The following is a 14363-nucleotide window of genomic DNA, read 5'->3' as shown; positions in this document are numbered from 1 at the left end:
AAACCTGCTGTATCACTAAGAGGAATTGATAAAATCAGAGGCATGAAATTCTGATAGGTCTGATTGGCCTTGACTGAGGTCTCTGATGCTTCACAAAGTAACCCAGCAGGCAAAAGTTCTGACCAACGTCACAGGCAGAACATTTGGATTTCCACAGTTAATATCCAAACTTCAAAGGTGAACCATTATGCCAAATACACTATAATATTTAGTTTACCAACACGTGATTATTGAAACCCAAAATATCAGAAAAGCTCATCCTCCCCCCCAGAGAGAACATAGGTTTGGTTTTGTCTCCCTGTATACCACAACATTTCAGAAGTAGCCCCACCCCCCAGCTTGATGCCAGGCGCCTGAGAAAGAACAAGTCAGTTATACGAGCAAGACACACCAATACAGCATACAGGGATGAGGCATTTTTGTAGTCCGACAGGAAGTCGGAGTTAGCAACTACATGGTTCCCTCCACCAAAAGCCAACAGGAATGTTCCATTGGAATTTGGAAGAGCAAAGCTAACCTATGAAGGAACTACACCGCTGGATTACACTCATCTGTGGTACTACGGTTAAAGCGTCTGTGTGCGCTGGTCCTTTTACTTAATATACAAGGGACAGATCTCTGAGTTCATTTAACAAATCAGCAGTGGAGAGCAAAAATAAATACAATGTTCATGTCAGTGTTTATAACCTCATAAAAAAGACACATTTCACTAATCCCTGAATAAAAATGAGAAATACAAAGTTACAAAGTGATTCTTTACTGCTTTTATCCGGCACCTTCAACATTAGTTTACTACTTGGCTAACAAGAAAACCTGAGCGTTCCCCAGAAGTCAGGCTGAATTCAGACCTAATTCGTTGGTGCGGTGAATACACAGGTTGTCTTATTCACTTGAATGGGGGGTAGAGACTTTTAAGTGCAGGAGGTTGGGTCTGCAGCGGCACCAGTCCAGAAAACCTGAACCAGAACCTTCAGACAAATCCAATCCAGCGGTGAACACCGATGACTAGTAGCCATTTATGCTGCACAGCAGTGACAGCATCATATGCAACATCTGCTACACAAACAGGCAACACAGTGACACGCCCACACAAACGATGCAGCTAGCGGCCATCCGGGAAAGAACTAGCTTGTATTCAGGTTGTGCAGCTCAATATGTGCCCACACTCAATCATGGCCCGGAGGTTTGTTTCCTATGTAATCACATCATCGGAGCGTCAGCTGCACCATGTATTCCGTGTTTTCTGCTCATTTCAAGACTGTTTTAGTTTCTTCGCTAGCTGCTGATGGCGCCGTGTGCTACGTGATGAATAGGGGCCCAGAATTTACGACTTCCCGGTTGAAAATTTCAATGGAACCTGCCTGCGGTCAGACTCCTGACATCCTCATTCAAAATGGCTGCTCTGCGCATCAATAGTACCAAGACTTTGATAATGTGCCTCTTTCAGATTTTTTTTTTTGTCTTGTTTGTGTCACAAAATACTGCATAGAGTGTAACTAACTGGAATATTGCGCTGTGACGTCAACAATGTGTTGTTGTTTTTTTCAATCATTCAGGACTCTTTGTAACTAGCTGGCGCTCTCCTCCGGCCTGGCACGCTGTTGTACATTACATGCACGTGTAAAGGCTTAAAATGTAAGTGTGAGAACGTCTTTACATTTGTCACACTTGATGCAAACAGCTGCTTGTGAGGCAGCTAATGTGCAACCAAGACTTTGATGAGTATTTCACCAGCAGAGCTCATTTTCGACCTTAGCGGGTGTGTGATATATGAGCGGCTGCATGCTCTTAAATCACAACAATGGTGACATGAATAGCAGGCAGGGGGATTTCAAAAAAAGACTTCAGCGGATTCTTGACTATTCTTAGTGCAGCAGGCAGTGTTCCTGACACAATGGGTAGGAGGTGGATGAAGTAATTCACCTGAGGCGTCTCGAACCACATCAGCATACCTCCTGTCCTTTCGCTGCTCTCCATTTTGAGACAATGTCAGATCAATGTGTGAGTAATCTCTGGGAGGCGTTTCGAGGAGTGAACACTTTTCCTCTGTGACCCAAACACGCATGAGGGGATGAAGTGCATTAACACTCCTTTTAATCTCCAGTGTCCCTAATACCCAGGTTTTCAGCATCAGCTTTCCGGCGTCAACCAGGAACTCAAACAGTAGAGTGTTTTGCCACCTTATAAAGTTCCTGTTTCTCTGTTGACACGTAAGCATGTCATTTTGATTTGGACAGAGATTGGTGGAGTCTCTCTCCCCAGATCCCAGTCCTGGTTTAAACACTTCAGATGAGAGAAATGCTTTAAAAAAAAATCAAAATAAAGGTGAGGTGAGGAAACTCAATCCGTATGGAGGGAATTAAGACTGCTCTGACTAATCTGTTCTGTTCACAGGCCAAAGGTAAAGTGCATAACTTACCTCAAGAAAATAGATGCATTTACGATGCATTGCCAGACCTTTAATTCTCACATAATTTATGTCATTAAATGTCTTCTTGTGACTTGATGGAATCGGAGTGGAGACTCCGTCCTCAGCAGTTTAATTGCGCAAACAAAACAAACAAAAAAAGAAAAGAAAAGAAAAGTCATGCAATCTTGAGGATAGAAATGCCACTTGGGTCTCTCTGCATTAATGTCCAACCACTATCCACAGATGTCCGGCTGATGAACTGTCCACTCCGCTCGGTTTCTCCTCTACACTCTAATGAAGTCGCTCCGTCAGTTTGGGTATCAGGACTGGTAACCGAATCCCGCTTGGAGAGACGCGCACAATCCCGCGGACGGAGAACCACAGGACATTTTCCGCGCCCGGTTCCCGAGGTTACCCCGAGCTAGACCGTCGTGTCCCCCCGCATGCCTCGTCTCCAGCCGCCTCCCGACTCCTGCGACCAGCCCGCTTTGGTTCGTCGGATCCGCTCCGCTCCGCAACGCGCCGCCCACGTTGTGCCACTAAATATCGCAACGCGACCGCGCGGGTGGGTTAACTCGATTCCTCGTGGTGGAGTTAATTATGCAACGCGCTCCAGATGCCAGTCTTTAATCCCTCCAGCGTGTCGACGTCATCACCGCGGTGAGAAAGTTACCGGACGGGCCCAGGGAGGGTTGATACCGGAGGGAGGATCCGTGCGCATCGATGGCAGGAGGAGAAGCTCTCATCCAGCACCGAGGCAGGAGCCTTTAACATGTGTCCCCGTTTCCAGCTGAATGAGAGCCAGAGCAGGCAGATTTGGCTCTGAGCGGGATGGACAGATGGCTCTCCCCGTCAATAAAATCCCGCGTCCCGGGGGAGCTTTTTAAATAAATCCCATTCAGAAGACTCCCACCAACGCTCCTCGCGAGTGAACAAACGCAAGGCCAATTCTAATCGTGCGGGAAGGAAACATTGATTAGCCGATTAACAGAACCTGCATTTTTTTTTATTTGAGCCTAATGGTAAACTAATGTTTTCCAATCTGAGGGGTCAGAAGAAGATCGGGAACGAGATAAATGACTACATGTTTTTTTAATTAAACTACAAAGACAGGATTTTATTTCCCCCAAAATAACCATGTACCTTTGCTGTATAAACCTGTGTAAAATACTGGTATATACCAGTACTTGAAAGTAGGTTCTACAGAACAAGGGGCCAACAATCAGGTGTTGAAGAGAAACAAAGTATTTTTTAAGTACTGAGTACCAATATTTTACTGTGGTAAACAGAGTAACACAGTGCACAATAACAAGTAGAGAGTAATTATTGTGTAGCAAGTCACAGTTGTGCTATCACAGACACGAAAATGAGTTCCTCTCAATTTAATTTCTAATTGTTTCCCCCAGAAATAATAGGAACCTGAAATCCTGCTAAAACTCCTCTCCTGTCTCTGTCTTTCCTGACCGTTCCGTCCTCGTTCTGCTGCACCAACGTTTCAGCTCAGTTCACTAACTGGCAAGTCCTTTGCCCACTCATAGAAAAAAGGCAAACAGTTGTGGAAATTACACCGCAGAAATAATACGATGAATTGTGTGGAGACAAAAATCCATCCATCCATATCCTGTTGAGGGTGGAGGGGGTGGAGCCTATCCCAGCAGACTTCCCCCTGGACAGGTCACCAGTCCATGGCAGGGCCAACACATAGAGACAGACAACCATTGGCTCTCCCAGCCACGCCTACGGTCAATTTAGAGTCTGGATTAACCTGGTCCCTCTTGATGTCTTTGGACTGTGGAGGACCACAGTCCTCCACAGTCACCCAGCAGGAACAGGGAGAACATGGAGAACATGGAGACTCACCCAGAAAGACCCCGTGCTGCAGCCGGGGCTCCACCCACAACCTTCTTGCTGGGGGCCACAGTGAGGACCAAACAGACCAAAGTGTCTGAGCAATTAGTTTACATATGAAAACAATGCAGACATTGGTTTACATCTGCTCCCGTAACCTGGGCTGGATTCTAAGTGCTAGCAACATTTCCAACCATCAGCTGGTTATTTGCAGGCGTAGCTGGATATTTCTGAGACGGTGGAAAAGAAGTATTCACACTTCTTGTGCTTAAAGATCTGAAGAACCAAGATTGATTTATATTGTGAGGAACAATAGTTTTGTGTCAGAATCAACAAGAATGGTTTCATTATTTATAAAAACAAGATTCTTCCAGCCAGGAATGTCTTGAGGCGTCGCTTGATATAGTGACATTTCTTGTGTTGTAATTTGATAGTTTTTCTATTTACGAAGTGTCGGTCTGGGTTCATTGTTCGGGTATGTTTGGAGAAAACTATGACGGCGCAGAGAAAAGGATAATGCTTCCCATTTTAAGACATAAACCTATTTTTTTCTAAAGTCAAACCTCTGCAGGGCAGATACTTTTCTAAAATCTGTTTTTGTGAAATGTCATGAAGGAAAAAGCTGTCATGACAGATTGGCTGAGCGTTTTGATTGCAGGGCTCCAGACTCACATTTCCACTGGTAGCACAGCTCAGTTGGTCACACAAGCATGATGAAAAAGCACACACATGATTTGGTCGCACCGATGTTTGGTGACGTAGGGCGCATGTACATGAGCGGAGGCATCAGGACAGAGGGGAGAGCTGGAGGGGGAGAGCAAAGCTGCACCACTGAAGGGGGAAAAAAAGGCTGCTTTCATGTGACATGTTGCGCTTCCTGTGGTATAAAAATAATTATTATCGTGCATTTGCACGAACGGGTAAAAAAATTCCTCTCCCACACTGTCAAAAAGGCCGCATATGCTACCCTGATTGAGACGCTCAGTTTGATCACTGGCTTGTGGATGATAACCCGCTGAAAGACTGAATATGTCAACACAGAACCTGCAGGGACACCTAGGCCCTTGTTGGAGATGATGACATAATCCATACAGCTGGGGGGGACATGCCTTACCAGCCTTCCGGCAGCTTTGAAAACAATCCCTGTTCATTAAAATTACCATTTTACCTTTAGATTGTGGGTGTTGTCGACCTGAGTGGCTTGTGAGATTAACTGGTCGCGGTCCAAGGGTTTCCCCCAGGAACGAGCGCGTTTTTTTATAATGTCATTATGGGGCTATGGAACGAGCCCCAGGGACTCTCATTATTCCTCCCACTCTCCGCTACGAGAACCCTGATGAAGCGACAGGAGACGCTTGGCTGCAACCTTCTCACAGTTTGACCAAACGGTGTCCTCATTTCTGGAGTGAATAAGACGGGCACATAGGGGACTGATTGTCCCATACAGCGGCGGCCCAGGAGAGGCTGGCTCTGATCTAAGAACCAGGATTAAGCTATGAAGGCTCGGTCTGAGGTGCAAGTGTTTGGTTGTTGCTCCAAAACTAGGGAGCACTGTACTAGAGAGGAGGAGCAGGAACCAAGATCATGTCAAGGTTGGTACAGAGGACAAGAGCAGAGCCGAGGCTTGAAGCAGGAGTGGACTCGCTCAGTTGAAAGAGTTGACTGTCCGTTATTCTCAGGTGTCCTCCAGATCGGGTGCTTTATTCCTTTATATGGTCCGGGTGAATTTTCTGCTTGGCTGTTAATTCCTGCTACAAGGGCACAGACCAGGAAGTTCCAGTCAAAGAGCCTCTTCACCTTTAAATGAATGTGCTGGAAGCCGGTCCAGCGGGGAGTAGCTATGGCATACATTTTGAATCAAGCTATGCCTATTTTAATCTTAGAGGTATCACTGTCGTTGTGTACATTTACTGTAAGTCAATGGTATATCATCCAATTAGCTACAGGTCAACAAGGACTAGATTCAACTCACTTTGCCAGTTCATGAGGTATTTAAATAAATACAATCTAGATTTTATGGTCTGTTTTACATGGCAGGTGACATTTTCCATGTGGACCATCAGGTACAGAAAAAAGGCCACAGACCAACGTGCAAAACACCCCCATTTTGGTGCCAGCAAGTAGTTTTTCAATCTGTTTCACTGGCTTTCCATATTGTGGAAGCACCACGCATCTTTCTTATGAACAGAGGAAAGCCCTGGCTTTAGTTCTTCAGCGGAGGAGACAAGCAGCAGCAAGGAAGAGGAGGGTCTGGTTTCATAAAACCCTCAAGGCAAGACAGGATTTGGGAGAATTTCATCTCGAACGCTGCACCAAGTTGAGTCTGGTTGAGCTTCTGCGGTGCACAAGGACAGCACGGACACCACTCGCGCTGTGTGGCCCAGGCTCACTCCTGCCTCACACAACATGCACACAATGAATGGGAAAGCTGTGTATCATCATAGAGCGGTGGCTTTGCAACTAGCAGGAAAGCTAATGTTATGCTATTAAGCTTCAAATTCAATTACATGAGGTTTTAACAAGCTCTTATTATAAGGTGGCACTGTGTCTACTGCAGCTCATTGCTGCATCTGTGTAAGTTTTCCTTTCATAACAACCTTACATGATGGGAACATCATTTCCACGTATTAGCCAAACCCTCAGATTTTAGCTTGAACATGGACTTGGATTTTAATTGAATAATTGATTTAACTAAATTCATTATCTTGTTTGTTTTTCTTTTGCATGTGACCATGTGATAATGGAGTTAATGCCATTTGAGGTGTCCATTAATCAGAAAATAATTGACTCCACAGAAAACCCCTGTCATCCATTAATTACTGACATACCAGAGACTCTTCTGTACGTTGGGTTTATTTCCATGATCACACTAGTGGCCCAACCACAGGACTCAAGAGATCAAATGATTTATTGAGGAAATGGTTAGTGGAATTTGTGGCTGGCAGGTATGGAAGACAGAGGGGGCGGACAAGGGATGAAGCCTGGCGAAGCTGAGACTGTAAGGGGACGGGATCCAGAGACGGGGGGGTCTGCTGGTACAGGAGGTTTATCTCAGTTAGAAGGCAAGGGAACAATTATTATTCAACACTGGCTGGAGCTTGACTGACTGAAAGCAGAGTGGTGTGGTGGAGTCTGAAGCGGGTATTTGTTGCAGGACTAATCATGCAAAGTGGCAGCAGGTGAAGCTCCACTCAATCAATCAAGCCCACATATAAACAAAGAGAGACAGGGGGACAAAGACGGAGCCATCGAAGGCTGCATGGACATGGTGACAACTGCACAACAATGAGATGTGATCCAGCGTAAACAGAAAAATACAACCACAAAATTCTAACCAACAATTTTGCTGCTTGGTTGTGGAAAGAAGCTAAGCTAACATCGCTCCCTGCTACATGTTTAAAATTACTTGCTTCCTATTCTTAACTTCATGTTACGTGAGAAAAAATCTTAATGCAATTATACCAACTGATAGCAGGACTGTGATATGTTTTGTGAAATAGTTAAAAAGATCATGGTGTGATTTGTGTGGGGACCTGTATCAAACAGACGTTTTCTGGAGCCTGTTGAATATTCTGTGTAGGCAGACATTATAGCAGACCTGATTTTAAATTGTATTTTATCACACAATTATCCTTTAAGAAACTTAACTGCCTTCCTTTGAAAATTGCAGTAGCTTGTATTGCTGTTTTGGTTCATTTACCCTATAGAAGCCGATGGCAGCAGTACTCAGCTTGGACCTGATTGTTTTGAGTAACTGATGCTAACATACAGTATAGAGTATATTGAGGTTTTTTGCCACTTGACATGTCCACTATGTCGTCCTAAGAATCAAATGTTGAGGAGTCCTGGTTCAGTCATGGTAAAACACCAGAATGTTTCTGGTTCAAATTTCTCAACTTCCTGAACTGAATGTCTTCGACTGCTGATTGGAGCGAGAGAGAGAGAAAAAAAAAGACATTTTAAAATTCCACTTAGCATTTCCTGCATTATTGACGTTGTAAAGGAAAGGAGTATTAACCGATTCATTGTAGAATAATAAACAGATCGAGTATACAGTCAGTTCTGATTCAGAGACCTCTTCTCCCCTGGTACTCCTGTCTCCGCTGGTTTTAATCCTAATTAATAATTCACACAACACATCCCACAGTATCACCAGACGTGATATGATGCTCATATGCAGGAGGTGGGATGGCTGGCCTCTAATATCCACGCCACTGAGGCTTCCAGTGCATCAAACGCTTCATGCACACTGTGCTTTCTTTAGACTCAGTGACATGCAAAGAGGCATTATTCAAGAGATGCTTTAATTCAAGGTGACAGTGCCCTCGCTTGAGTATGCCATCTCCTGAAGTGTCAGTAGTGGCAAGAAGACGGCGATGGCCAGCAGTGGTGAGGATACTGTTTCAGCTTATTAGCCTGCGTCCTGTCTGAAACACAGTACCTGCCTGTGCGACACACACCTTTCTAGTATTCAGGTGCAGAAAATACCTTCCTAATCCACTTAATAGGTGTAGTGTATGTTTTGTTGAATTATTCATTTTGGTGTTCATGTGGATTTCCTGACGAGCGATTTATTCAGAAAGGTTGTGTAAGACAAATTTTCTAATCCATTTGCCTACAGCTGGAGGAGTTCACCATCATGCAGGCACCCCCCCCCCCCGCCCCTCCTCCTTTAATCTCAAACACAATTTATCTTCAATCTAGGCCTGAGACATCGCCGCCGCTGGAAACCCTTTTCTTTCTACAGCATCAAATCCTGGTGTGTGAATGTGTGCGTGCAGCAGCATGCTACGGGTCACTCCAGATGCAGGATGATGACAAGGCAGGGGTTTCATTGAACATTGGGGGTGTAGGACATTTATGTAATGAACATGTGCGCCTCCCTGGTAAAGGTCCAGATAGATGCCCAGCATTTTTCACATCAGTGCACTTATTGATGGTCCTGACAAACCCCCAGAAATGCAAGTTGTGGAGTTAGTTGGGTGGGTATGGATGCAAAGAGCAGTCCCAAAGATCTGAATTTTATATCCAATTAAAGACCACTTACTGTCGAACACTGGACTTCCAATGAATTTACATCACGAACATATTTTATTTTGACCACCATCTGTGTGTCATCCTCTAAATTAAACTAGAGGGGAAGGTGAAGTCAGCCTAACTAAAACTAGGTGGCGCCAGAGAGCACACACTCTCTATGTATGATGCTGCTGTACATCACATGAAGACTACACTGTCATTTTGATGATTGAGACTTAAATTCAGCCTGTACGCGTCTTCAGGCCAGGACTCTCGTCAAATGGCCAAATTTCAAACATGGCTGCCTCGCCACTCTCACGCCATTTTTTATTACAGTTAAAAGTCTACATGATATTGATTCAATTAATTCAAATTTACAGTTCAAAAGTCAAAAGTGGAACTAATGCATCACAGTGCTCTACACGGGTACGTTCGCGGGGCGCACATAAACATTGTAGATGCAGAAACACGGCAGTGACGGGGGAAAGCCGGAGCTTGAACCAAGGTAAGGTGCTACATCTGTTACGTGGAATTGGTTCGGTTTTCTGGCCATGTTGCCAGCACTACTTCGCAGTGGCCATCACCAAGCTCCTGAGGTGGTTCTAACCACATTTGAGACAAATCTTGTTGACCCACTCGGCAGAGGACCTCAGTGTTAGAAACATGTAATTCTCAGTTCCCACCTGGTGGCGCTATGACTCAACTAACCTAAAATTTAAAGGGTTATTGCTTGGCTCAGACATCCCCCCCCCCCCCCCCACCATGTCTACAGCCACACAAACCAGACATTGGCAGGGGTCAATTACAGTAACCTCATGTCAAAACCGGGTTGCTCTGGGAACTAGAACAATTTCAATATATACAACGTCTTAAATTGGCCCCTGAAATGTTACAATTCTGGATACTTTATTTTGACTGAACGACTAACAATGTCAAAGCAAAATATTGAGACCTCAAACCACATAAATACTGGAGGTGGTTGTTTCGGAAACAAAGAACAGCCATTTGGATTGGAACCTTCAGGAAATTGTAAAAATTAATCATCATTCATCCTTTTTTGTGGACTGTTACAGTGACAGGTGAAATTGGATTTTGTGGGTTTGAGCTGCAGACCTTGCCTGCCACGCTATCGGCCTTCTATAGTCATAAACAACTTCATTCTCGAAACCTAGTTTGACTATTTCAACAGTATCCTGATAAGTTGCCAGTGTTGTGCACATTGCAGCTGGAAGCTTACAGTGGTAGTACTGGTGTATCGAGTAATGCAAATATTTAATTGTAAAAGTCAAGTCATATACAGCTCATCTGTCTCAAGTCATGACTACCAAGTCATTGAGTCTACAATTAGTGTCGAACAAGCCTTGTGTCCTCAAATTTGTGACTGGTGAATTTTACAAGAAATATTTGATCCTCGGGGTGTTGAGAGAGTTTCACAGGTCTAAAACACTGATGCCAAAAAAGCCAGAATGCCCTCCATAAGACCTCTGAAGGGGTCCTGTGGTGTCTGGCTCTGGAATTGGCTGACAACTCACCAAACTAGCATCGATGGCCATGTCCAGACTGAAACACTGCCGATTGTCAATGATAGTTATTTTTTTTAGGAGAAGGTTCACAGCTCACCTCTGTGGTCGCATCCTGCTCTCTCTGACAGCAACCTCCAGTTGTCTCACTAAGCCCCCAGACCTCTCCAGCGAGGGGACTGACATCCCCACCAGCATGTAACATTCAGGTCTTTGTCCCCGCACCAGATGTCCGCATCTTTGACTGGAAGCAAACCAGCTAACTATACCGAGAAAGCTAATCCAAAAACAATAGCGGCTTCATTGAAAGTATTATGCTGACACCGACCTGCAGAAAAGGAGCACAGCCGAGCAGGTTTAATGAGAACATAATAAACGGAACATGCAGACGTAACGTTAATACAATAGCCAGCAGCTGCAGCTTCTTTTTTCAAAAGCCAAAAATGGAAGAAAACTCCTGCCTTACAGCAACTCTGGAGGGACTCGATTCCTCTATTACACAGAGCAGTGGACGACGGCATCGACCATCGACCCAAGCCTGTCTGGCACCAAGATGTTTGTGATAGATCCATTTTTCAGCTATGTGTGAGACAGGACCTCTTCTGTGGGATCAGACCTGATAAGATAACCTTTCAATCGTGCACCAATGTGGTTTCCATGACCATTCACTGGTTTCCCTTCCTTGGACCATATTTGGGAACAGCAGCACACCAGGAAAATGCCACAAGGCTTGTTTTGGCTCTGACCTGCTCATCTAGCCATCAGAGTTTGGCCCGTGTCAAAGCAGCTATGATCCTAACGTTAGCCCATTTTTCCAAAACAAATTTCAGAACAGACTGTTCACTTGCTGTCTCTTATCTCTCCTCTACAGGCGCCTTCAAAACGACATATTCAATGTCATTTGCTTCATTTTGCCAGTGATATTAATGTTGTGGATAATCTGTGTATATTAACAGTTGGCCAGAAAAGCGGTAACTTACTTTATTACTCAGCTATCTTTTTTATCTACACTTCTATAAATTTGTTTTCTCTGCAACTGCGATTTTTTTTACGATTGTCTTCAAATGTTTGTAAAACCGTCAGAGGTGGTCCCCGATGTCCATCTGACGAATGTGAATCAAAGGTTTTTGAAGACATTGCTTCGGTGAAACTTCCTTTTCTGAGGTGATGTGATTTAACGCTCCAAAACAAGTGAGCGAAGCAGACTTGGAATGTTTTGTCAGAATTTCAAAGTTCTGAATACATCAATTGTCTGCCGGAAAAGCAGTGCGATCATAAATTCGTTCACCCAATCACTGAAGACAACTTCAAACGCTTTGCAAGATAGGAAAACTCGACAAGTCACTCAGTGAGATGGTGACCTAGAAAAAGGCATTGGCTTCTTATTTAAGTGCAGTGTGTGTGTAGGCTCGTGCTGATTCTTGTTTTGAGTTTTCGCCACATCTGTGCTCAGTCTTACTGGTACATTCAGAGCAACACTTCAGAGCCTTCCCAAGAATAACAAACTGCGAGCGGCCTAAAATGCACTGTGCGCCGTCAGGACGGCTGAACGAGGAGGAAACAAAGACAGCAGGCTTCAGAGAAACTGACGGAGGACTACACGCTGTATATTTATGATGAGCATGTTTCACACACCCAGAATCCAGGGATGTGGTAAACAATCTCCTGAGTCAGTCCTTGAACCGCATTTGTGACAAAGCCAATATGAGTTATTGGCAAAGCCTTCGGAAGATGGCATATTGATTTTATGACAGAGCTGGATGTCATAGCGCCGTCCAAACCTGACAAAACTCTGTGCATGCTAATACGAGCACCTGACAAAGACGAGCCTTGTGCTCACACGCACTGCTAACCTTTATCAGATACAAGTACGTTCATTTCCAAAGCCGTTTTTGTTACATTGATAAGTAGCCTCATTAGCATTTCTCATCCACATGCCAAACAGCCGTGACATTTACGCTAGGTGAGAAGGGGTACAGCACAGGGCGCGGGATTATTGTTGTTTTGTCCCCTCAAAGAACCTCGAGTGGTCATCCTCTGTCCAGTATTTAATTTCCTCTAGAGGATTACATCCTGACAATCATATTTGGAGAATCCATTTTGTTCACACAATTTTAGTGACATCATCATTTTCTCTTTATGGGGAGAGAGGTGACGGTTATATAATGTCGCAGATGAAATTGCAATCTGGGTGCTATTGTGTTGTACGAGTCCAGGGTTATTCAAAAAATAAAAAAAAGTGGAATTGAAGGCAGCTTAACACATCACAAACAAAAAAAACAAATAAAAAAACATGTAAACTGGCATGAAAAAGATATTTAAAACCTCTATAAATCATATTTAAAAAAAATCCACAATAAAACTATATATACCAAGAAAATTAAAGAATACAATTTTTGAGCCTCCTATTGTTTGTATAAGATAACCATGCAACTCAAGGCAGCTTATAAAATGAACAATGCAAGAATGTAAATGAAAAGTATGTGGAAACAAACTCTTTCAAGTTATATAACAAGCAAACACAACCAACATCAGAAATAATGATTAAAAAAATACGTATATTGAGACTGATCTTACCTCACTTTAATGGCATAAATACTGTGGTATGGAAAACTATCAAAAAACTATGTGAATACGAACGCAACTAAAACATTTAAAAATACAACTGTACAAAAACATTTCGCATTTCATATAAAATTACTTTAGATCACTAATGCCTGTTTTCATTGCTACATGAAAGAGTCAAACACGAGAACTTCCAGGATGAAGTGAGGAATCACAAATGAGTGATTAATAAATAACTGCACAAATAAAGACCCTGTCAGGGGGGTAGAGGCAATGCTCTCTGCTCATCTGGACCTTCATCCGTTCCAATAGTGAAGCCTCTGACGAATGGACCAGAACATGCAGCAGGTCATGTGTCATTGCACCTTGAATCTGCTTGAGTCTTTCACCCATCTATCATGTGTCTTTCTATCTGCGCGGATCAATATTCCCATCTATCCAGCCTTCCACCATTTATCTGGCCTTGTTTATGTCTTGTCCCACCTCGCTCACTCTCCTCATACATGATGAAGCAGGAATCCCACACAAATGAAGGGTGAGGTCACACACATGTAACAAAGAGGAGAACACGGATGCCGGTGGAGATGGCGGCGTTCCGGGACCAGTCCGTTGATTATGGCTTGTCAGCAGTTCTGGTAGTAGGCCTTTATTTATCAAGTGGCAGTGTTCCCAAGGATCTGGCAGAGCTGCGGCAGGTGTGAAGGTCAACGACAGAGTCATATTTTTAATCAAAGATCAAGGAGCTAAAAATAACCCCCCCCCCCAGCTGGCGCTGCACCAAGACACTCAAAGAGATGTGAAAAGCCTCTGTCGTGTACATGTTGCAATTATCACGCATGCACACTGGGGCTGTTGTCTTGCATAAATGTCAGCTCGACGGGTCTCCTGCTTTGGTGGCCATTAGTGGAGGAGGATGTGCCGCAATGCACCTGGAGTCTGATCGCGGGCCAACACTGACATCCCGAGTCACGTGACGAGAAGACAGTGACATCAAGAGCTGCTAG

General features: G+C 44.1%; 1 protein-coding gene across 3 annotated transcripts in view; it reads right to left on the bottom strand.

The window, feature by feature from the left end:
- Positions 1-14363, bottom strand: part of LOC147240062 (corticotropin-releasing hormone receptor 1) — a 71595-nt gene that overhangs the window by 48420 nt on the left and 8812 nt on the right. The window contains exon 1 of one of the 3 annotated variants that reach the window (XM_086195854.1): positions 2420-3374. The exons of 1 other annotated variant lie outside the window; for it this stretch is intronic. In XM_086195854.1, the coding sequence (XP_086051980.1) occupies positions 2420-2449 (30 nt within the window). In that variant the 5' untranslated portion in view covers positions 2450-3374. Of the gene's footprint in view, positions 1-2419; positions 3375-14363 lie in introns of those variants that run through there. One more of the 3 variants, XM_086195853.1, reaches the window with a different exon arrangement.

Source organism: Aulostomus chinensis, chromosome 23, assembly GCF_037954235.1.
Source record: "Aulostomus chinensis isolate RoL2024-O1b breed Wild chromosome 23, RoL_Achi_v1.0, whole genome shotgun sequence".
Lineage (NCBI taxonomy): Eukaryota > Metazoa > Chordata > Actinopteri > Syngnathiformes > Aulostomidae > Aulostomus > Aulostomus chinensis.
Note: the sequence above shows the minus strand (reverse complement) of the source record. Positions and strands in the feature narration are given on the sequence as shown.